Here is a 24401-nt window from a genome sequence, read left to right as displayed (position 1 = left end):
AGGTCGGCAATATTTATACCTTAAAGGTGCCGGGATTGACGTAAGGATGGACATAGGTACGTCAATAAAGATGTCATACGACTTGCTCGTTAGCACATTCTTTACTAAAGTTCTCTGTGAAATCAAAACAATGGCCGCACGGATTATCCAGGTTGTCATAGGTTTGATTTGTTATGAGAACGTCGTATGCCTTATCAGGGGCTGGAGGAATGTCGCTTGTCTAATTAGATCTCAAGCGTTATGACCTAATCAGATAACACATTCCTGTGCCGTAGTGTGACTGCGTCAGATAACGGTATCTGCATCATGGGGGATTTCTTGCCTCATGGGCTGACTGTTAGTTAACTAGCTAGGTAGTTTAACCAGAATAGGGTCAGGAATAGGGGGATCGATTCAGAACCTATAGAAATACACGACACCCACTCCACGCTAACTATGGTCATATCTACTAATCTATGCATAGTATAACATAGTACAACATACTATAGAGTATAGTGTATACCTTACCACCCCAAAATACATAAATGCATTTTGAAATTTTCAAATATACTGAAAAATTGCAGTCATATATATTGTATGCACTTAAGTTATGAATTAAATGCAAAAGTAAACACGCATTGTTATGCATTATTGCTTGTTGGTATATGAGAAATACACATGAAATGGCTCTTAATATGGCTATACAGAAAAAAAGTCGAAACCATTTCATCACATAAAATATATTGTGAACATACCAGCGGGCAGCTAAAGTCTATATAAAGTCTATAAAGTATCTAAAAAAATAGAAATCTTAGTTCTCTAGGAATAGTTTCTTACTTTAAGCAGAAGGTCAGTGTCCCGGGGAAAAAATATATAGAAAAATATTTTAAGGGCTTGCTGAAAAAAGTTGCTGTCCGTGAACTGGATTGTAATTGTTCATGTGACTTTATTTTTTAAGTTGAAGGCCGGATTCAGGGAACGCCGTGTGCGAGTTTACTCAAAAGTCTCTATTTCTGTTCCGGAGAGAACATCATATCATTCAGGCTTTCGAAAAAACTGTCAACAGCTTCATGGGAAAGTTCCACTAAGTCGGAAATAGGGGTAACCATGCATTCATGCGCATGATTGTCTGCATTGACATTCTGATTTGCATTGCTGACAGAAGGTCGTACCTGTTCGATGCTGCTTTCATCTTGAACTTCACTACTCTTCAATCGTAATGGTGAAGATTCCAGGAATGCCGTCATCAGAATTGGCAGCCTTTGAGGGCAGCACAAAGCGTGAACCTTGGTAGGAACCAGCAGTGTATCTGCATCCACCGGCGCATCCGATTGTAGTGTCAGACAGGTGTCTAACACGCATTCTTCTCCGCATAGCAGACACCTTCGTACAGGTAAAACACACCTTTGCCACATTGGTCGAAATGATAGAAACCAAGTCATGTTCAGGTCTCTAAGCCAGGAGAGTCCCAGGATTTTTGATATCCGGTCCCGGTATCCAATGGCTAGGATCGTATCTTCCATTGTCGCGAGAGTTTGATCTGTGACATGGGTTGCCATATCGAAAAATAAGGACTAGGAATAGGATTCCTGCAATTAGTCCTAGGATCAGGGGAAGTCCACCAAAAATCGAATGGACGAAATCTGGAAAAATACCCAGTATGGCTTTGAATGGTGTTAATGCCATCGAAAATACTGTCTTAAATACCTTTGAGACCCCTGTGGTATCAGAAATATTTAAGATTTCGCTTAGGATTTCCGCGAAATGTACGGGGGAATTGGTTGATAATAATGTATGTATCTCTGCAGTCGTCCTTGCGACTTGTAGATCATACGTTTCTTTTGATGACGTGAGCACTGTTTTCATTCTGCTTAAAGTGTCTATTCGAATAGAATTAATTTTCAAACCGGGCCATGCCCTTGCCTCCCTGTCTGGAAAGGAGCTGGGGAACAAAGAACGTCCACAGCACTTGACCTTCGCCGTCGTAGTGCGGAGATAAGGAGTCCCGGGCATAAGACTACAACATCTGCGGTCTACAATAAGAATGTAACTCCCATTATAGAGTCTTTGAAAGAATGGTTCTATTTCAGTTGCAGGTGCGCCTTGCTGGTGACATGAAAGGTTGTATGAATTCCCTTCACAGGCTCCGTGCAAACTAATACCGTTACACAGAAGCGTGCCGCTTAGTGACATAGCACAATTGTTGCCACTAAGAAACACTTTCTGTCCTTTGTTACTGACACATGCATGTGAATAGGGCAGGTTCCAAGTTGTTTTAAGGTACCCCTTCCCCAATTTCTCGTACATGCCAGCCTGTATATATTTTTGGCAGTATTGAAACCTGAAGGTTGAGATTGGAATATTTATGATTCCGTGGATTATCCATTCACTGACAGGTCGTTCTGACATTGTCAACGGTAATCTTTCTAGTTTTTCAATGCTCAAGATTGTATAATCAGCACCCTTCTGCGCCATACCGATTTGTCTATCAGTAAGGTTAAAGATTTGGAATAGTGACGTAGTGTTGATTAAACGCCAAGGCACATAGCCTGAACGCAGATTTTGTAACGTCCAGCCAAGCTGTACAATAGAACGCAATTGTGACTGACCATGTTGTAATAACAGTAAGTCTTGCGATAATATATCGATTGCTGAAGACACAATGCTGTCCAATGAAAAAATTCTGGAGGACAGAGTCATTAACCCATTGTCCACTACAGAAAGTGATTTTTCCAAATTAATACGATCAATTTCACGTATTCTCTCTGCTGTTTCAATTTGAGTAACCTTCCAGGCCTCATTGTATGCTGCATATACAGAGGCTGCTATGAAACGTTTTTGACGCTGTTTGCGTGGTCCCATTATGAAATCACGCAAGTCAGCACCATCAGTAAGTAAAGTTAGGTGTTGCTTAATTTCAGGCAGTGTGGAAGACTGTAGCCATTGAAGGCATAATTTGCCCACACTGTAGGTTGTTATTATCCCTGGGTGATGTCTTTGGGGATATCTAGGGTCTGGCCTGGTCATTTTGAAACCCTGTGTTTTATTCAGGAATCTATCTTGACAGTTATTTGTATCTGTGGGCCAGATCAACCATTGTTTCCAATCAGGATGTGTTCTGTTTTGGTTAAGTATATGGCTTATGTCTATTTCTTCATCTGTATCAGAGTTATTGCTAAACATTGTTGGCTTTGGAATAGACGGGTTATTTAAATCTTTGATTTTGGCTAAGCCAAGACAGGTGGTTTGTTGAACAGTGTCATTTAAAAATATCATTTGTTCTGGGATCATGCAGGCTCTAAACAAAGCTTCTATACCCTGTACTTGCCATTCTTTTGTACCCCAAACACTTTTCAAATCAACATTTTTGTCCCAATAATCGAATCCAAAAGTATTCATTTTTTCAAAGAATGAATCAGAATAAATCAATTTTGTGTTGGTTATCATGGTTTTGGTCCCTGTCTTGTTTGACAATTTATAATAAAATGTTTCAGCATTACTAGTGTTAAAACCTTGAAAGTATGAATATTTGTCATAAACGGTTCTAGAGCTCCCTTTTGGAGGTGTAGCACAATGTTCCCATTGATTAAAATTTAAAACATTTCTAGGTTGTGCAGATTTATGCAAGAAATGGTTACCATAGTGGTTATAGCAATACATACTATCATAATTTGTAGAACCTTGCAAATAATCATGTTTTGTAAATTTAGCAGACATTACTAAGTCAGACATCATATTGTTTATACTTTCAAAGTCCCAATCATCAGCAAATGAGTTTGGTTTTGCAAAGTCACTCAAAGAGATCTTAATTTGGTGTGGATATTTCAGGATCTCGACCGGACCATAAATTTCATAGTCAGTGTTGTCCCAGGCTACCCCACCAGGTATTGGAATTGCTGTGAAGTTGGCTGAAGAAAGTTCTGAAGAAAGTTCTCGTTTCTCGACGTGTGAAGATGTGTGTGGTTTGAGGACCAAGTTGATGTTCTGACTTGCTGTGTCCATTTTAGCATATTTTCCCTCAATGAAGCGTCCCAAAGTAAATACCATGATGAGCCAAAGTATGAGGATAAATGCACCAAAACCCACCCAAAATTCAATCCATGGAGAAATCAGATATGTTTCTTTTAGTTGTTTCAAAAGTTCCTTCGCTTTGTCTTTAAAGGATTTTGATGATGGCTGTGTCTTTTGTTCGCTGAAGCCTTCAGAGGAATCATCGAAGTTGATGAAGTAACCGGATGCAGTTCTGTCAATTGTTCCAATTGGTTCAGGATTTTTGTTTTTTGCATTTTCACTTGGTACTTCAGTATAGATTGGTGTGTCTCTGCTAAATGTCTTTATTTGGGTTTTCAGAGGTCTAAGTTCTATTGCATTGTTGCATAGTCCTTGTTGTTCTTCTGTAGGCGTTTCGAATGTGATGAGCCTCTTTGTTAGGACCTCTGTACTGGTAGCAAACCTTGGTGTTCTGCTACTTATTGGGAGTCCACTTGGCCTACTGTTTGTTATCGGCCACATGTTGTGGTTTTACCAGGTCGATGGATACAACTCGGTTCTCCTTTTTTCCAGCAAGTGGCGGTAGTACAACTGATCTTGTCCCGTTGACAGACAAGACAGGAACTGCTTTTCTGTAAGAAGGCCCAAATTCCTTCTTTACCGCGATCTTCTCCCTGACTAGATCCCCGACTTTTGGAATCCAGACAGGTCTTGCTGGGACAGGTGGTGATTCTTCAGTGGTTGTTGGCTGTTGTTTCAACTGTATGTTGCTCAGGTCTTTTCTTGTTTTGTTTAAGTCCTGCAAAATAGCCAAACGGTCTTTGACATCAAAGCTTTTTTCTGTTACCACTGAAGTCTGACTATCAAGGTCAGAGATCAACATCCTAGTTCCGAATAATAATTTGTACGGACTGAATCCCTTCAGAGAATTTCTTGGCAAGTTATTTAGACTACGTTGGACACTTATTAGATGTTTGACCCACCCAGCTCCCGAACCTAATATCCTTTCTGTTATAGATTGCTTTCTGTCTTGGTTTTTTCTTTACACCATCCCATACCCTCAGGAAGGAAGTGAGAAGATTCCCGCTGGGCTGTGCTCATTTGGCCATTCTTCCCCCCCCCCAGGCTGGATTGCCTGAGAAAAAGAAAAAAATGGTCGAATGTAGCATGCTCTTAGCGTATATGCCATTTAGACTCGCAAATCTTGTATAACAGTCCAGACGTCAGCCGAGTGCTGTGGATCTACATTATAAGTGGGAACTAGCCTGTATATGTTAATCGCAAGCCATTCTTTTTGCTGGTAATATTATCTGCCTTGATACGACGAGGTATTAAACTGCTTCTCTCCCCACTGCGATCTCTGTTGCAGTTTGGGCAGTTTTTTACAAACATGGTGTAATGCAGGCTCATGCCTGGCCACCAGTACCGTGATTGTAAATCTTCCAGAGAATCTTTTAATTTAAGGTGTCTGTGACCCTCGCCCATGTGTGCGTCTGCGATTAACAAGTTTCTCCTGTCCATGTTTGGAATCACTCTATCCCCCACTCCAGGGATTCGAGCAAAAGGGACGGAGTTTGCATCGATTATGTATGTATAATTGAGTGGATAGTTGATCGGTAACGCTGAGCAGTCGCCTTTTGATGACGTTTTCACCGCCAGCAATGTTTCACCGTCAATGTATTTTAATGTACGCTTTTTTCGATCTACGGGAGCCGATTTAGTGGCTGCCGCTGCGGCTGTCTCAGCCAATGAATTCCCCACAACGTGAACGCCATCACGTTGATGACTCAGTGAGTGAGTCACGTGAGTCTTTGGTAGTTCTTTCTTCAAAAGAGCTACTTGTTCCCAGAGAAGTCTCTGCTTTATTGGTGCATCTGTGTCATCTTTGTAACCGTTCTGAATCCATGTCTGCAAATCCTTGTTATATGCTTTGACGCAGAAATATGAATCTGACACTATAAGTGTCGGGAATTCGCGATCCGCATTATCTAGCGCCATTTTCAAAGCTATTATTTCAGTTTGCAGTTCTGAATTTGTTTCTACTGAGTGTGATTTTGTTAATAGAGGTCTTAGTTTACCTCCGCGCCACACTTCTTTTGTGATCTCACATGTGGGATTGTATGCATGTTCTCCCCAAACGGAGGGTTGAGCATGTCCGTCTGTATAGATTACACAGGCGTAATGTCGTAGAGGCAGAATGTCGATTGGCAGAGGATACGTTTTTTCATATTTTAGATTTTCCAATTCTTCTAGTTCTTAAAAGACTGTCAACCAGGCAATACTTGATAATTCATATCCTCCGTACTGGATTTTCAGATGGGCAATTCTGGATTTTTTGAAGTTGAATTTGTAACCCTCTGCAGCGAAACCAAGTATTATGGTGTTCACTCTTTTCAAGTGAGTTTCCAAGTCATCATCTGTTAAGTAAATGTCATCGACATAAGATAATGCTTCATCATCATATTGTTGTAGTAATTCTGTTACTCTCGCTGAGAATACCCCCGGGCTGTTCTTGTACCCCTGGGCTAACCGACAGAATTGTTTTTGAGTGCCATTTACTGAGAAAGCTGTTAAATATCTGCTCTCTGGTGCTATGTTTTGACAAAAGAATCCGTTGGAGATGTCCAAGGTAGTTTTGTATTTTTTGCGCACTATGTTATTCATTAGTGCAGCACTATGTGAGTTTTGCACTGCAAAAGTTTTGCAACATGTGTTAAGGTGTCGGTAATCCAAAACTAGACGGTATGAATTGTCTGGTTTGGAGACCGGAAACAAAGGATTGTTCATTTGTGAGGTGCAAGTTTCAATCACCCCCTGGTATTCTAGCTGATCTAGTATTTCATTTACTTGTTTTTTAGCCTCTTGCTTAATTGGGTACTGCCTTTGTGCAGTTGGTTGTGATTTTAACTGGACTTTGTGAGGAGGAGAATCCTCATCCCATCCTACATGATTTTTATATAAAGCAGGTGCTAAGGCCACTGCCCACTTTCTAGCAAGTGTGTATTTTTTATGAATCGGGATTTGATTCGAGAAGGCAGGCATAATTACTTCTTCGCCATGAGGGCACTCCCTGACAAACTCTGGTGGCCAGTCTTTTTCAGCTAAAAGTATGTCATAACCCTTTGAGAGGTTATCCCAAAATAGTCCCCTTATTTTCCTAGTCTTATCTCCCTCTATACGTAATGTTATCTCGTATATTTTGTGGGGCTTGCTAACTCTGGTATCTGCAGTTTCCACTTGAAGGTATTCATTCGTGTCCACTGTCTCCAGATGATTCATAAGGACTTTGCGAGCTATGCTCACCTCTGCTGCGCTGTCTAGCATTGTCTGAGCCCACTCTCCGTTTTTCAGTTGTGTCCTCAGTATTCTCGGCATTGTTAACTACCTTGATACTGGCTACCTTCTTTTTTGGAAATTGTGATTTCTTTTTCAGTTGAGCAGGTTCCTTGTCTTTGGACTTGGCGTGCTCTTCTGATCGTCCTCTTCTTTCCGATTTCTGCGAGGAATTCTGAAAAGATTGAGAGGGACGTGTATCAATGTCTTGATATCTATCAGGTTTTTTAATATTATCCCTATTTCTAAGGTTATATCTATTCCCAGAGGGTTCACTCTGGGGTGACCTTTGTCTCGGGTTTGGAGATTTCTCTCTTCGCCTAGGAGACCTTCCTCTGGACTGGAATTTCTTTTCTTTGGGATTGGATTGTTTGTTCCCATCCCAGTTCTTTTTTGGTGAATTATTATTATTATTAAAAAACATTTTTTCTGGACTTGTAGTCAGTTGCGGTTTTACTGGTATTCCACCTAGACTATCTCTGCCTAGTTCTTCATAGGATTTTTCTATGATTCTGGCAATTTCAGCTGGTTGGTCTGCTATATCTGTCTCTTTTAACCTCTGGCGGATCGCCACGTTTGCTGCTTCACCCTTTATGTTGGCTAGTAATATAGCCGAGACCTGCTTGAAGTCTTTCAGTAATTTCATACCAAGAGTTAAAGCAGGTTCTGGACCGTATTCATCTTGAATTTGTTTTAGCACATCTGGTATTACCGAAATGGATGGAACACCGTGCGTTTTTGTGTAGATGGAAGCAAAGACTGTACCCCAAGTGTCACAGTCCTCAATGTGTGGTGCGATTCCCATTGGGAGACATATAGTCAGAATCCTGTGTTTTTCTAATGGGGTGGTGTCAGGAAACACCGCCTCTATTTGGGTAATTTTCTGTGCCAACCAGAATGGTTTTTGTTCCCGTTTTGCTGGGACTTTACCTAGGCAGAATTGGATGTTCTGTGGTGTAATTTTATTTGTGTTCCCCTGGTGAGGGGTCAGCTGTGGAAGTTTAATCGCTGGCTGAATTGTTGAAGTCCGCATTACATACTGAACTAATTGTCTGTGAATTTTTAGTAGTTGTTTTAGCTGTATTAACAGCTCTGCTGCAGGCATTCTTTCGATGTCTGGATATGGTGTGTATCCGGCTAGGACCGGCCACGTTGCTCCTGGTCTTCCTAAAGGACCGAGCCTTGTAATGTGATTATTATGTTTTAGGGCGCCATCAAATAAGAGCAAATGCTCTTGGAATTTGAGTGGTACTTCCACCTCCTCGAAAGGAGTGTACTCATTAGGAGGTTCCTCTACTTTGTAATAGTGGAAGTACTTTGTTATAGTATTAGCTGCTGGAAAATGTATCCATGTATAGTATACCTCTGTCTGCCCATATTCGTGTGCCTCGATTACGAATATGACTGTGCCACCTCTAGGTGTCAGTCCATTTTCTATAAGTTTTAAGGTTATAGATCTCCTTTTGGCGACCGGAATGAGTATTATATCCGCGTCTGCTGCTTGCATGGTAGCATCAGCATCTGCTATTTCAGTAGCTAATCTAGTAACCTCTCGTTCTTCATCGCTGTCCATTTTGCTGACAGGATGGTATTATGTTTATTTGCAGATCAGGTTTCTTATGGAAACAGAGATTAGATGCACAATATTCTGGAACACTGTTTATCCTTCAACGTTGACTAGACCAAGAACCATACATAGGAGTTCCCTCCTGCGAGGTTTTGGAGGATATTATAACCTTTCACCCACTCCAGACGTCTTTGGAGTATTTGGGAAAAGGGGTCTGAGTGAGAAAGCACGACTGAGTTACTCTAAATGTCTTACGTTAGTTTTATCGCCCTTTCCAAACGCGTTGGGCGCCATGTAGTGTAGCTCCTATTTTCCCAATAGGCTCTGCGCATTGGAATAGTACCTACAGTAGTAAAGGCCTAGGCCAGACGTTAACTAGGTCTACTACTGTCGATGCTAGACTTAATTTTTGGGTTTGCCAGCTAAGCTCAGAGTTCGCTAGAAACTTTCTCTAATGTTCAAGGAAGGATTAACTCCCCTGATTAGACAAGAAGGGATTTAGTTTCTGACAACCATAGAACATGACAACTTTGCTCTCCCCTAATCAAGAGTCAATCTCAAGAGTCGTGTGAGCACAAGGCAATTATTTTACTCAGTCAGTACGTGCATTCTTAGTCTCATCAGAATGTAGAGAAAAGGAAGAGACGGGCGTGTTCAATAAAAGGTGTTATTTATTGATCAGTCTCTTTTCTCGTACAAGAGAAATGGATCGATATTATTGCAATACTTATAGTTAAGTAAAGTGCATACATTAAAAGCAATAGTATAAAATAATACTGTAAAAACATTGATATGGTTTCTGAGCCATATGATGTTTTAAAATGATTAAAATATATTTACATACACATATACATTTGACTAAACGTGCTCAACTGGTGTTTCTAAATACGCCTACCCCGTGTACCTGACCTAAGTCTAATACGTGGGCGGGAATAGAAAGTTACAGTTTAAGTTAAGTTTGTTTTTGCCAAGTGAATAACTAAAGAATTCTCTAGGAGGGGTTATTCAGTTCTGTACCTGGAATTTAGGATGAATGAGGAATGGTATCTCTTTCTCTGCTCTCGATATTCCAGGCTGCCTGCGAGGGCTGCCCAGAAGCGCCGGTGCTGGGTCTCTCGGCTTGAGATAGCAGCGCGTCTCTCAGCGCGTCAGGAAGGCGGGGCTGCTGCCTGCGGGGTCTGCTTCTGCTCTCGGCTTCGGCAAGTATGGCTGCTCCGTCTTGTCACCACGCGTGTGTTTGCATAGGGCAAGGTCGGCAATATTTATACCTTAAAGGTGCCGGGATTGACGTAAGGATGGACATAGGTACGTCAATAAAGATGTCATACGACTTGCTCGTTAGCACATTCTTTACTAAAGTTCTCTGTGAAATCAAAACAATGGCCGCACGGATTATCCAGGTTGTCATAGGTTTGATTTGTTATGAGAACGTCGTATGCCTTATCAGGGGCTGGAGGAATGTCGCTTGTCTAATTAGATCTCAAGCATTATGACCTAATCAGATAACACGTTCCTGTGCCGTAGTGTGACTGCGTCAGATAACGGTATCTGCATCATGGGGGATTTCTTGCCTCATGGGCTGACTGTTAGTTAACTAGCTAGGTAGTTTAACCAGAATAGGGTCAGGAATAGGGGGATCGATTCAGAACCTATAGAAATACACGACAAATGGTTAGAGCGGCAGACCCTGATGCAGAGGTCTAGCCCGGGACCAGGGTTCAATTCCCCGCCTCGGCGGGTCTTGGTCTCAAAAATTCCCCGGACCTGATAATTCTCGCCTCGGTGCCTATTCCAATCATGGGTCCCACTCTGCAACTCTGGGCAATAGCTTGCTTAATCTCCACAACGGCCCCCACAACGCTAAGGATGCCTGGCCTCCACCTTGGGGGTGCCCAGGAGTGGACACCTCACAGGGAAAGTCAGGAGGGGTTCCACAGCGGTATTCGTACAAGCGCCTTGAGACCCTTGCGAGTGAGTAGTGCGCTATACAAGTATCAATTTACATTTACATTTACATTTGAGGTGTTTCACAGAACCTGGGATGAATCTACACCGAGATGCCCGCCTGAGAAACTGTGAACGTATAACGGCTTCTGCTCGACGTGTCACTCCGATAAACCTCCAAGGCTTTACTGTGCTTGAGAATAAAAGATCTAAGGCAGTCACATTTATTTAAGCTACTGTTAAATACATTCACATTATTTGTCACCAGCTGTGCCACACAGAAGTGCCAATACCAAACCCTACATCAAACTCTTTTAATTGAGGTTACAACTTCAATTTATTTAGTTTCACTAATCCCAACAGACTGGCACTCCTTGGCTGTAGGATAATTAAATGTGCCTTTTCACCTTGTTTCAACCCACCCTCCTCACGTCGGCTTCCCCTTGTCTTTCTCTGAGGACGCGGACTTCCCTACCCTGTCTGGGTGGTGGACTCACAAATACCAGATATTTTTTGTCGACCAATTCAAGGGTACTATTCGTAATCGCCTCAGAAGGATAAGAGGGTGAGTGGGCCCACCAGGATTTGGACTAGTAACTTTGGGTGAAACACAGATCCCTTCAGCAGATTCATAGGTGCATTGAGACCAAACACCCTTTCGGCCACAGGGTTGGGGTACACCAGGCAGAAACCTCTGAATTTAAAGAAGGGGGCAGGGAGGGTGTCACAGCTGCTGAGGTTTCATGCAGCTTATGTGTGACATTGTTACTGTTTCTGTGTGTTTGGGAGTGACATTCTACTGCCAAATGTGGGACTTTTATTGTGACCATTTTTAACAAGTAGATCAATGAACGGGTACTTCTCTGTGAGTTTTCTGCTATTTCATCCAGATGTATCATACAGCAATGAACATAAACTGAATAAGCCAGACCTATTGTGTTGCCAGTGCTTGTTAGCACTATCAACCAAATGAGTAATAACATTGTTACCAATGTTGAACAGCTGCTACTCTAAAACTGCATCACTGCCCTCTGTCACCAGCACTGAAATGCGTTTGTCTAACCCCTGATGCGTGGTACTTGGTAGGGCTGTGGGTGTGAACCGTGAGCCCTACAAACTTGAGGGTTCCCTATTTCTAGTTTGAATTGTTCAAAAAGGTCTCTTGTGCCTCATATCCAGGGCTAGACCTAGGACTTTTGGGGCCCCGGCCAGAAAGGGAATAAGTGAAGCCCCCCCTAATTTGCATACGTCCAATCACAGGGAATGACATCACAGGAAGTGTTATTAATGGACTATTGTTGAGCGACTTTGCATGAAGCAACTTTCTTGGTGTGGATATCAGTAAAACAATAAAAACATAAATATTAAAACTAATAAAATAAGTAAATATATTTTAAATTTAAAACAATAAAAACATAAATATTAAAACTAATAAAATAAGTAAATATATTTTAAATTTAACTGGAAATACATTATATCAGTCACACTGGATGGAAATGTTTGACCTAGGTCACTCCATAACTCAAAAGTTTAACCACATGTTGATTTGTTTCCGGATTAGCGCATTAGATACGTATGCCTGTATGCAGAATTTACTTAGCACAAACCTAGCCGAGAGGCTGCGCAGTGTTGTACAGGGTCAAACCCAAAGACTCAGTGTAGGAAGCGCCCCTTTTTGCATGGTTACCTCCCACTTTTTGCCTGACATCTAATGCAACCTGACTTGATGTGCCCTGGGTCCCTGCTAATCAGGTTCCCAGGGCCTGTGTTTTTTCCCAAACCTGTACCTTTGTACCCACAATTGGCACATCCCTGGCCACAGGTCAGCCCCTTGGAAAAGGTACCATGGGTACCAAGGGCACTGTGACCAGACACAGGATCCAAGTCGGCATGGCTTTCGGTCAGGTCACTCGACTGAGGAGGCGCTAGTCATGGCAACGGAGGAGATTCGGAGTCAGGTGGATGGGGGGGGTGAGCGATCCTCATCCTCCTCGACCTATCAGCAGCATTCGACACCGTGAATCACACGGTGTTGGTGCGGAGGCTGAAGGCAGTGGGAATTGAGGAGGCGGCTCTGTCCCTTCTCTCCTCATTCCAAGAGGATAGGGAACAAACTCTACACTGTGAAAGTCTACAGTCTGAAACCTTCCATCTGCCATGCGGAGTCCCTCAGGGTTTGGCATTGTCACAGACTCTGTTCAACATCTATGTGACCCCACTCGCCAGTCTCATTAGACAGCATGGTTTCTCGTTTGTGTCTTATGCCAATGACACACAGATTATCATCTCTGTATCGAAACAGTCGGAGCCTGTTGCCGAGAGATTCCATGCGTGTCTGACTCACATTATGAGCTGGATGAGCAATAACTACCTCAAAATAAACACGGATAAGACGGAAGCGATGGAGTTTGGTGGCGGTGCGTCCCGGTGGAGCCACACCTGGTGGCGATAAGAGGTGGGTGGATGCCCAACACCATCCGTGAAAGTCAAGACCCTGGGGATCATTTTTGATGACCAACTGGGGTTTTCTGCCCAGATCAACCACGTACCCTCTTCTTGTTTCTACATACTGCAGCTTCCGAGGAAGGTGTTCCCTTTTATTCCTCAGGAGTTAAGAAAAACAGTGGTAGTGGCCTTAGTTCTGTCTCGCTTGGACTATTGCAATGCCTTAGGCATTGACAAGGCACGAAATACCAAATTGCAGTCCATACAAAATGCAGCTGCACGAATACTATTGAATATCCCAAAAGGTCACCGCACTTCTGCTGCCATTAAGTCGTTACACTGGCTTCCAATACAGCAACGTATGGAATTCAAGGCCTTATGTCTGGTACATAAGACACTATATGGCAGAGGGGCTGCCGATCTTCGAAAAATCTTTCATTGGTGTATTCCTACTAGAAGTCTTAGATCTGCTAATCCTGGCCTCACTTGTGCCACTAACGTCCGCAGAGCTAGATGGGGCAGAAAGAGCCTATTGCTCGGTGCAGTCAGGCTGTGGAACCAACTGCCTATTACAATAACACTCCAACCAAACAGGACAGTGTTCAGAAAGCAAATTAAAACATGGCTGTTACCGGAGGCTTAATTGATCAGTTCCGGTTCTGTTAGATCTCTTTTTTCTCACTTCAGCGCCAAGACGCCTCGGCATTCCAGCCCTCTATAAATCGAAATCCTATTCTATCCTATCAAGGGGCCCCTCAAGGCTTGATCCTCTCCCCAACCCCCTTTAACCTGTACATGGAACTACTGTGTGTGATTCTCAGAAACTCTGGGATTCTCTTCCACCTCTGTGCGAACGACAATCAAATTTACATGAAAATATCCATCCCAACAGACGTTGCCCAGCTTTCAATCACAGTCTCAAAGATTCGAAACTGGATGTCTATCCACCATCTAAACCTCAACCAAACTAAAACAGAATTTCTCTTGATTTTGCCTCTGAAACAAAAAACTCCAGTACAGGAATGGACGGCTAACTCTCCCGCCCTGGACTGCTGACCTACCCTTGTCCAGAGTTTAAGATCACTTGGCATCACCCTTGACAATTCCCTAAACCTTCACAGCCACATCACAGCCATGCCCAAAAGCACATGACACCAACTTGGGGAAACAGACAATTGATCCTGGAACAAGACCTCAAAAAAGTGATGCAGTCACTCGTTTTCTCTAGACTGGACTATGGAATCGCCCTTCTCTCAGGCATTCCCAAAGTGCGCCTAGGCCCACTGAGAGCAACACTACATGCTGCTGCATGCTTCGGCTTCAAGAAATGCGGCCACAGTTCCACTGCCCTGCTATCCCTCAAATGGCTCCCAATTAAAGTGCGGGCCCAACTCAAAATCACCTATATTACTCTCAGAGCGCTGCCCTTCTCTTCACACTCCTGTCCAAACGAGAAACTGAAAATCTCAGGATAATAATAATAATATCCACATTTGTAAAGCGCACAATCACCCGTAAGGGTCTCTAGGCGCTGGGGGCCGTCGGGAAGATTAAGCAAGCTATTGCCCAGAGTCACATGGCGCTGGGCTAACCTGCCGCCGGAGCCGGGGATCGAACCGTGATCCCCAGATTCCAGCGTCAGTCGCCCTGGCCGCGGCGCCACACCTCTGATCAAAAAGTAGCTCCAGAAATGCCCAATCCCTGCTCCTGGAACCCCTACCTTCAGCCAAGACTGGCACACAGAGCATCATAGTAGGCATACACTTGTTGTCCGTGGTCGCCTCCGGGCATTCGTTGCGCTTTATAAGTTTTAAAATCAAATCAAATCAAATCAAATGGTCGGTCTCGCTGTTCTCCTACATCGAGTGCTTTCTTCATCCTCACTGCCATGCCTCACTTTTTAGATCTCGCCTAGCAGCGCGCATGCGCTGCAAGACCTATTGTAAGGGCTTCAAAAAGCTTCAATAAGCTCACCACACACACAGACATAGGTGCGATAATTCAAAACATATGGCCTGGTGCTCGCTCTCGCGCGCACCACTCGCGGGGCGCTGCAGTCCTTGAATTCCTTGTTTTGCCGGGAGTTAGCACTAATATCATCAAACTATCCTGTTTATCAGTCTGTGGGGAGTGGCAGGGACTCCCATAACTACTCTACAGAAGAAATCAGTTTGCTAGTTGATCGATTAAAAAACATTAATGAAAGATTCGGCTTCGAACTTGGGTACATTTGTACAGACACGATTGAAGTGAATGAACTGTGTCACCGAACGCGATTATGATGAAAGAACGTCTTCCCTGCGTGTAGCAGTAACTCTTGAATTGCTTCCGTCCAGAACATGAAGAAACAGTGCCATCTTGTGGCTCAAACTAGATCATTCAGGAAAACTATATGGTGTACTACAAGTAGAATCATAACAATGAAAGAGTGTGCCTTTTTGAGAGTAGACAGGAATATCACGTTGGAGGACAGTTCAAAAGTGAAAATAATCACATAGCACAGGGAAAAAAACAAAGGAGACCAACGGATAGTACAGAGGTTGTTATTTGCATATAGAAACACATAAATACAACTAAAGTGCAGTGACCATAACAGCCAAATGTGTACTGGCAGTGTATAAGTGAGTGAACGATGTAGTAACACGTGATTATAAAAACAACGTGAGGCGGCGCAAGTGAAAGGAGTTTCGGTGATGGTCAAACCAAATGTATTTACAATTACAAACAAAAATTAATTATTTGCAAGTGACCATTGGGAGGCTGCAAATGGCGTTGCATGGTCGACGGCGTTTCAAGCTCTATGACTTGAGGTCATCATCAGGACGATGGTCACATGAGTTAAGTATAGTGCTCTGTCAAATACGGAGGTGCGTGTAGCATCTATATTCCACGTGGTAGCCTCTTGGGAGTGTAATCCATCTTTGGGAACTAATCAAGAAAAGGTCCAACGTCGCTTGTAACAATGGAGCAGGGGGTAAATCAGCGCTCGTGGGGGGCTCGTGATGTGGGCAAAGAATTAAATCCAAAAAACGTTCAGGGAAAAGCCGGCAGGGTCAGGCTGTATCCCGGACGAGTAAAGCGTCTCCGGACTGCTCGATCGGGTTTCCGGCTATGACGGTCCCACTGGACTTCTGTATGCAAATAACAACCTCTGTACTATCCGTTGGTCTCCTTTGTTTTTTTCCCTGTGCTATGTGATTTTTTTCACTTTTGAACTGTCCTCCAACGTGATATTCCTGTTGAGACATTGTTTTCGTTGCAACTATCACCCGGTCTCAACTGGGTTAACGGGTTTACTCCGGTTTGTTCATTGTTTTTGAGAGTAGAGCACAAGTGTAGAATCCAACTAGGTTCTTAATAAAGCCCTCACCCACCAACCTGGTTGGTGACACGCTGCATCGTCGGGCCCCACCAGGAGAGGCCGAATGCCACCCTGGTGTGAGGCTTCTGCTTAGTGCGCGTGCTTCGCTTAATGAGCCTGGCGTTTTCTGCAGGCTATGCAGCAGTCAGCAGGACTGGTGCGGAGTGTGCTGCGTCGTGCTGTGCAAGAAACCGCAGAAGCACAAAGCCAGGCAATTACTTCAACCCAATCTAAATAAGCATTGGCATAGCCAATAGGTCTCGTCTTCGGGACCTCATAAGTGTTTAGCCATGCAACGGTTGATGTTGTTGCACCGAGGATATTGTGCTGCATAACTAAATACTTATAAGGTCCCAAAAGCGAGACCTATTGGCTATGCCAATGCTTGTTGGCTTAAGTCAGCCATACACCTGTGTCCTATGAACACAGAACCCATAAAGGCACGTCAGCTGCGACACGCCTGTGGTAGAGGTACCTCGCGGATCACCACCGGATGGACCATCACTTCAAATCAATCAGCACACTACAGACACCATCTTATATTTCAAAGACAAGCAGGTGGGGGCTGAGCCCTCAGCGAATGACTGAGGACCCCCACTTCCTGTCAGTCAGTCACTGGGGCGGGCCTTCCCGACAAGCCTCCCTCTTGTGAGGTGGAGGGACTCAGGGCTTGAAGAGAGAAGGCAGTGACCTCACACCTGCCCTGGATTACAAATACACATACCATAGTATAGCATAACTCAATACCGGTGAACTGGGCCCAAAGACCACCAGACTCAATCAAGTTTTATAAAGCGGAACATATGTATACATTCATCTCAATATCCCAACTCTGCCCCAAACTAACCCCTCCAACTCCTCTCAGACATTCAAAGACACCGCTGAGGGGATCTGCACCTTCTCTAGTCAGACATTTCATCGCAGCTGCCAAAGTCATGAGACTTCCAAGCACCTATGTTCTTTAACGACTTCCACATGTATGTAGAGGTAATCGCTGAATATACAGGAATTCAGGGTGTAAACCAAGGTGCTCCCAACGGATCCGATTTACAGAACTAACTTAAGACAAAATCCTAAACTTACTACCATTTTGGTATTCACAGAAGTTAGAACTCCTAACTTTAGGAGTCCTAAATGACGTCTGTTTCTGTGAATACCAAAATGAGTAAGTGTCTTCTGTGAATACCAAAATGAGTAAGTGTCTTCTGTGAATACTGAAATGAGTAAGTGCCTTCTGTGAATACCAAAATGAGTAAGTGCCTTCTGTGAATACCAAAATGAGTAAGTGAATACCAAAATGAGTAAGTGCCTTCTGTGAATACCAAAATGAGTAAGTGCCTTCTGTGAATACTGAAATGAGTAAGTGCCTTCTGTGAATACTGAAATGAGTAAGTGCCTTCTGTGAATACCAAAATGAGTAAGTGACTTCTGTGAATACGGAAATGAGTACGTGCTTTCTGTGAATATGGAAATGAGTAAGTGCCTTCTGTGAATACCAAAATGAGTAAGTGCCTTCTGTGAATACAAAAATGAGTAAGTGCTTTCTGTGAATACCAAAATGAGTAAGTGCCTTCTGTGAATACCAAAATGAGTAAGTGCCTTCTGTGAATACCGAAATGAGTAAGTGCCTTCTGTGAATACCAAAATGAGTAAGTGCCTTCTGTGAATACCAAAATGAGTAAGTGTCTTCTGTGAATACTGAAATGAGTAAGTGCCTTCTGTGAATACCGAAATGAGTAAGTGCCTTCTGTGAATACCGAAATGAGTAAGTGCCGTCTGTGAATACCGAAATGAGTAAGTGCCTTCTGTGAATACCAAAATGAGTAAGTGCCTTCTGTGAATACCGAAATGAGTAAGTGCCTTCTGTGAATACCGAAATGAGTAAGTGCCTTCTGTGAATACCAAAATGAGTAAGTGCCTTCTGTGAATACCAAAATGAGTAAGTGTCTTCTGTGACTACCGAAATGAGTAAGTGCCTTCTGTGTATACCGAAATGAGTAATGTGCCTTCTGTGAATACCAAAATGAGTAAGTGCCTTCTGTGAATACCAAAATGAGTAATTGCCTTCCGTGAATACCAAAATGAGTAAGTGCCTTCTGTGAATACCAAAATGAGCAAGTGCCTTCTGTGAATACCAAAATGAGCAAGTGCCTTCTGTGAATACAAAAATGAGTAAGTGCCTTCTGTGAATACCCAAATGAGTAAGTGCCTTCTGTGAATACCAAAATGAGTAAGTGCCTTCTGTGAATACCAAAATGAGCAAGTGCCTTCTGTGAATACCAAAATGAGTAAGTGTCTTCTGTGAATACTAAAATGAGTAAGTGTCTTCTGTGAATACCGAAATGAGTAAGCACCTTCTGTGAATACCAAAATGAGTAAGTGCCTTCTGTGAATACAGAAATGAGTAAGTGCCTTCTGTGAATACCGAAATGAGTAAGTGTCTTCTGTGAATACCAAAATGAGCAAGTGCCTTCTGTGAATACCAAAATGAGCAAGTGCCTTCTGTGAATACCAAAATGAGTAAGTGCCTTCTGTGAATACCGAAATGAGTAAGTGTCTTCTGTGAATACCAAAATGAGTAAGTGTCTTCTGTGAATACTAAAATGAGTAAGTGTCTTCTGTGAATACCAAAATGAGTAAGTGCCTTCTGTGTATACCCAAATGAGTAAGTGCCATCTGTGAATACCCAAATGAGTAAGTGCCTTCTGTGAATACCGAAATGAGTAAGTGCCTTCTGTGAATACCGAAATGAGTAAGTGCCTTCTGCGAATACCGAAATGAGTAAGTGCCTTCTGCGAATACCGAAATGAGTAAGTGCCTTCTGCGAATACCAAAATGAGTAAGTGCCTTCTGTGAATACCAAAATGAGTAAGTGCCTTCTGTGAATACCGAAATGAGTAAGTGCCTTCTGTGAATACCAAAATGAGTAAGTGCCTTCTGTGAATACCAAAATGAGTAAGTGCCTTCTGTCAATACCAAAATGAGCAAGTGCCTTCTGTGAATACCAAAATGTGTAAATGCCTTCTGTGAATACCAAAATGAGTAAGTGCCTTCTGTGAATACCAAAATGGGTAAGTGCCTTCTGTGAATACCGAAATGAGTAAGTGCCTTCTGTGGATACCGAAATGAGTAAGTGCCTTTCTGTCAATACCAAAATGAGTAAGTGCCTTCTGTGGATACCGAAATGAGTAAGTGCCTTCTGTGAATACCGAAATGAGTAAGTACCTTTCTGTCAATACCAAATTGAGTAAGTGGCTTCTGTGAATACCAAAATGAGTAAGTGCCTTCTGTGAATACCCAAATGAGTAAGTGGCTTCTGTGAATACCAAAATGAGTAAGTGTCTTCTGTGAATACTAAAATGAGTAAGTGTCTTCTGTGAATACCGAAATGAGTAAGTGCCTTCTGTGAATACAGAAATGAGTAAGTGCCTTCTGTGAAGACCAAAATGAGTAAGTGGCTTCTGTGAATACCAAAATGAGTAAGTGCCTTCTGTGAATACCGAAATGAGTAAGGGCCTTTTGTGAATACCGAAATGGTAGTAACTTTAGGATTTTGTCTTAAGTTAGTTCTGTGAATCGGGCCCAACATTCCCAGCGTGCTCCACTGATGCCATGTGCACCAATGGCTGTGTCACACCTCAATCCAGCGGTGTGTGCCTGCTGTCCAAGAGGCCTTTGGAGGCTGAAGTACCCAAGCATGGCATATGAGTGAAATAAGCTGGGGGTATACACTTAGAGAATACAATATCAAGCTCCTACTCTAAGGTAAACCCTGCTTTATCCACAAGTTATTTGTGATATTTAATTGTCAACTCATGAGATGCTGCTGCCTGGGCAGGACATGTGTCACGTGGAAACCTGCAGGTGAGAGGTGGATCTTGAAATTGAGAGGGGTGTGGACTGTTCACATATCAGACATCACTTGCTTGAAAAAAGCAAAATAAAACCTCTAGAAGGATCATAACATTGAGATCCACTCATTGCATCAAACAGAGAGACCCCATTACGTGGCACATGCACACCCGGCCACCTGGTACATGCAGACCTCACCACCTGGCACACGCAGACTCCATTAAGCTACATGAGCGTGACCATGGTGTTGTGCACCAATGAGAGATGTTTCTATGTGAGATGTGCTCGGTGCTTGTAACAGGAAGGCACGTGCCCTGGCCACTGGCCCTACCCGGCTGGAATGCTCCTGTTTGTAAGGAGGGGACCCTCCTTACATGGGAGGCTAAGATTAATGGCTCTCTTACCTGTAGTGAAAAGCTGAGCTCCAGACCCGTCTCCATCAGGCCCCCGGGAGGAAGGACGTACTCGTTGGACCTCAGGACTCGTTTGGACCCCTGAAAGAACACAGAGATGTTTTTAGGAGCAGAGTCTGGAAAGGAGGTGACTGCATCAGATCCTGGTTAGAGCATTCTCGTCACAGCAAACAAAAGGCACTTTAAAGAGGCGTACTGGGGCTCTCGACGCTAGGTCAGGCCCTCACTGGACAGAAACATAGTGCACTGCAATGGCCTCCTCAGACGTACAACAGGACTTCACCCAAACCTGACACCCAGTCACCCTCAAGGCGGATGCACGAGGCCGCCTCCACTCCAAGTCAACAAGGAAGACCTTCCTGGAGTCATTCTGCAGTGATCCGATGACATAAGCTGAGCTATTCTTGTAAATGTCTTGGGAAGGCATCCCTAAACATCCTGGAGTATGTGTAACGGGCAAAATATTTAAATGAGATGATTCTAGAGTCATCAAGGAAACTACTCGGGGGGGGTACAAATGACCTCAATGCAAATCATGTGATGGTCATGGACCGCAGGAGGATGATTCTGTGATAACTTCAGGATGGGGCTGGATGACTCCAGGATGAGTTCATGATGAAACAGGGATGAGGCTGGATTACTCCACGATGGTTAAAAATGATATAAAAATGGGTCTGGATTACTCCACGATAGTTAAATAATGATTTTAAAATGGGCCTGGATTACGGCAGGATGGTTAAATAATGATTTAAAAATGGGTCTGAATTACTCTGCGATGGTTAAATAATTAATTTAAAATGGTCTTCGATTACTACAGGATGATTAAGGGCCAGATGTAGGTAAGTTCCATTTACCGATTCTAAAATACAGAATTTTACCGATTCGGTATTTCAGAATCGGTAAATGGTATGTAGGTAAGTATTCAGTAAAGTTTACTGTATCGGTAATATTCGTCAATTACCGATTCGGTAAATACCGAATCGGTAATTCCCAATCATTCCTATGGCCATAGGAATGAATGGGAATTACCGAATCGGTAAATACCGATTCGGTAATGGTGGAACGCATTCAAGGGTGGCAGGGAGTCACATTGACACCCTGTTGCACCCCTGAATAGTGCATGGGTGCACATGTGGCATGGGGCATGTATGTCTGCCCCATGGCACTTTTAAAAAAGCACAAATTTGCTTTTTCAAAGGTTTTCAATATTTACCACCAACTTTTATTTGGTGGTAAATACCGAATCCTTAACCATGCAATGCACTCATTTGAGTGCTCCCTACATTTCAGATTCAGTAATTTACCGATACCTTAAATTACCGATTCGGTAAATTACCGAATCTGAAATGTAGCTCTGAAATGTAGCCACCTACATCTCAACAGCCTAATACCGGTCGGTAACGGTCGAAATTCGGTAATTTTGTCCGTTACCGACCGGTATTGGGCGACCTACATCTGGCCCTAAATGATTTAAAAATGGGCCAGGATGACTCCACAATGGTTAAATATTGATTTAAAAATGGGGTTGGATTACTACAGAATGGTTAAATAACGATTTAAAAATTGGTCTGGATCACTCCGGGGTGGGTAAATAATGATTTGGAAATTGGTCTGGATCACAACAGGATGGTTAAATAATGATTTAAAAATCGGTTTTGATTACTCTGCGATGGTTAAATGATTTAAAAATGGGCTGGATCCCTCTGGGATGGTTAAGTAATGAATTTAAAATGGGCTTGCATTACTACAGGATGATTAAATAATGATTTAAAAATGGGCCTGGATGCCTATGTAATGATTACATGATTTAATGACTATGTAATGATTACATGATTTAAAAATGGGCCTGGGCTACTACAGAATCTTTAAATAACGATTTAAAAATGGGTCTGGATCACTGCAGGATCACTCTGGGATGGATAAATAATGATTAAACAATGGGTCTGGATTATTCCAGGATGGTTAATGAATAATAAATGGGCTTGGATTTCTGAATGGAGGATTAAATAACGATTTAAAAATGGGACTGGATGACTCTGCAATGGTTAAATAATGATTTAACTATGGGCCTGGATTACTACAGGATTTTCAAATAATAAGTAAAAAATGGGTCGGGATCACTCCGGGATGGTTAAATAATGATTTAGACAAGAGCTTGGATTACTTCAGGATGATTAAATAATGATATTAAAATGGGCCTTGATGACTCCGCAATGCTTAAATAATGATTTAACTATGGGCCTGGATTACTACAGGATGGTTAAATAATGATTTAAAAATGGGCTTGGATTACTCAGGGATGATTAAATAATGATCTAAAGATGTGTTTAGATTAATCCGAGATTGTAAATGATTTAAAAATTGGTCTGGATTACTCTGTGATGGTTAAATAATCATTTGTAATGGGCCTGGATTATTCAGCGATTAAATAATGATTTAAAAATGGGCCTGGATTACTGCAGGATGGTTAAATAATGATTTTAAATGGGCCTGGATTACTCCGGGATGATTAGATAATGATTTAAAAATGGGCTTGGATAACTACAGGATGGTTAAATAATGATTTAGAAATTGGCTTGGATTACACAGGGATGATTAAATAATGATTTAAAAATGATTCTGGATTGCTCGGCGATGAATAATGATTTAAAAATGGGCCAGGATGACTTCGCACTAGTTAAATAATGATTTGAAAATAAGCCTGGATTACTACAGGATGGTTAAGGATTTAAAAACAGGCTGGATCACTCCAAGATGGTGACATACTGATTTAAAAATGGGCTTGAATAACTACAGGATGATTAAATAATGATGAAAAATGGGCTTGGATTACTAAGTAATGGTTAAATGATTTAAAAATTGGCCTGGATTACTACAGAATGATTAAACAACTATTTAAAAATGGCTCTGGATGACTCCACGATCACTCCAGTATGGTTAAATAATGATTCAACAAATGGGTCTGGATCACTACAGGATGGTCAAATAATGATTTACAAATGGGTCTGGACAGTTCCATGATGCTTAAATAATTGTTTAAAAATAGGCCTGGATTACTCCGGGGTATATAAAAAAAATTATTTAAAAATGGGCATGGATTACTACAGGATGATTAAGGAAAATGCTACTTACCAGTATGCATCTGTTCTTGGCATGTAGAGCTGTAGATTCGTATACTGTATTTATTTATTTATTTATTTTATAAAGTTTTATATAAGCATAGATCGCCATCTGGTGTTGGGCTCGGATGTTTGCACTTTGTTATTGTAGAAGTCTTTGCAGTCACAAGATAGGTGACTCGTCCTTTGGTTAGTAGTGTGCATGGGCATCGACTCCATCTCCAGATAATTTTTGCCATAAAGGGTGATGATGGAGTTAGATAGAAATAGAAAGATGTCCATGTGTAATGTATCTAAGTAAGATATTACTGCAACAGACACAGGTATCCGGGGAGGCGCATATGAATCTACAACTCTACATGCCAAGAGCAGATGCATACTGGTAAGTAGCATTTTCC

The 24401-nt window shown here is 42.4% G+C and overlaps 1 protein-coding gene across 4 annotated transcripts in view; it reads right to left on the bottom strand.

Moving 5' to 3' along the window:
- The window catches only part of LOC144762126 (phosphofurin acidic cluster sorting protein 2-like), a 642794-nt gene that overhangs the window by 277146 nt on the left and 341247 nt on the right, over positions 1 to 24401 (bottom strand). For all 4 annotated transcript variants that reach the window (XM_078647259.1, XM_078647257.1, XM_078647258.1 and 1 more), the window contains one exon: positions 20876 to 20965. In XM_078647259.1, the coding sequence (XP_078503385.1) occupies positions 20876 to 20965 (90 nt within the window). The remainder of the gene's footprint in view (positions 1 to 20875; positions 20966 to 24401) is intronic.

This window comes from Lissotriton helveticus, chromosome 6 (genome assembly GCF_964261635.1).
Source record: "Lissotriton helveticus chromosome 6, aLisHel1.1, whole genome shotgun sequence".
Taxonomy (NCBI): Eukaryota; Metazoa; Chordata; class Amphibia; order Caudata; family Salamandridae; genus Lissotriton; species Lissotriton helveticus.
This window is presented reverse-complemented; position numbering and strand designations above follow the sequence as displayed.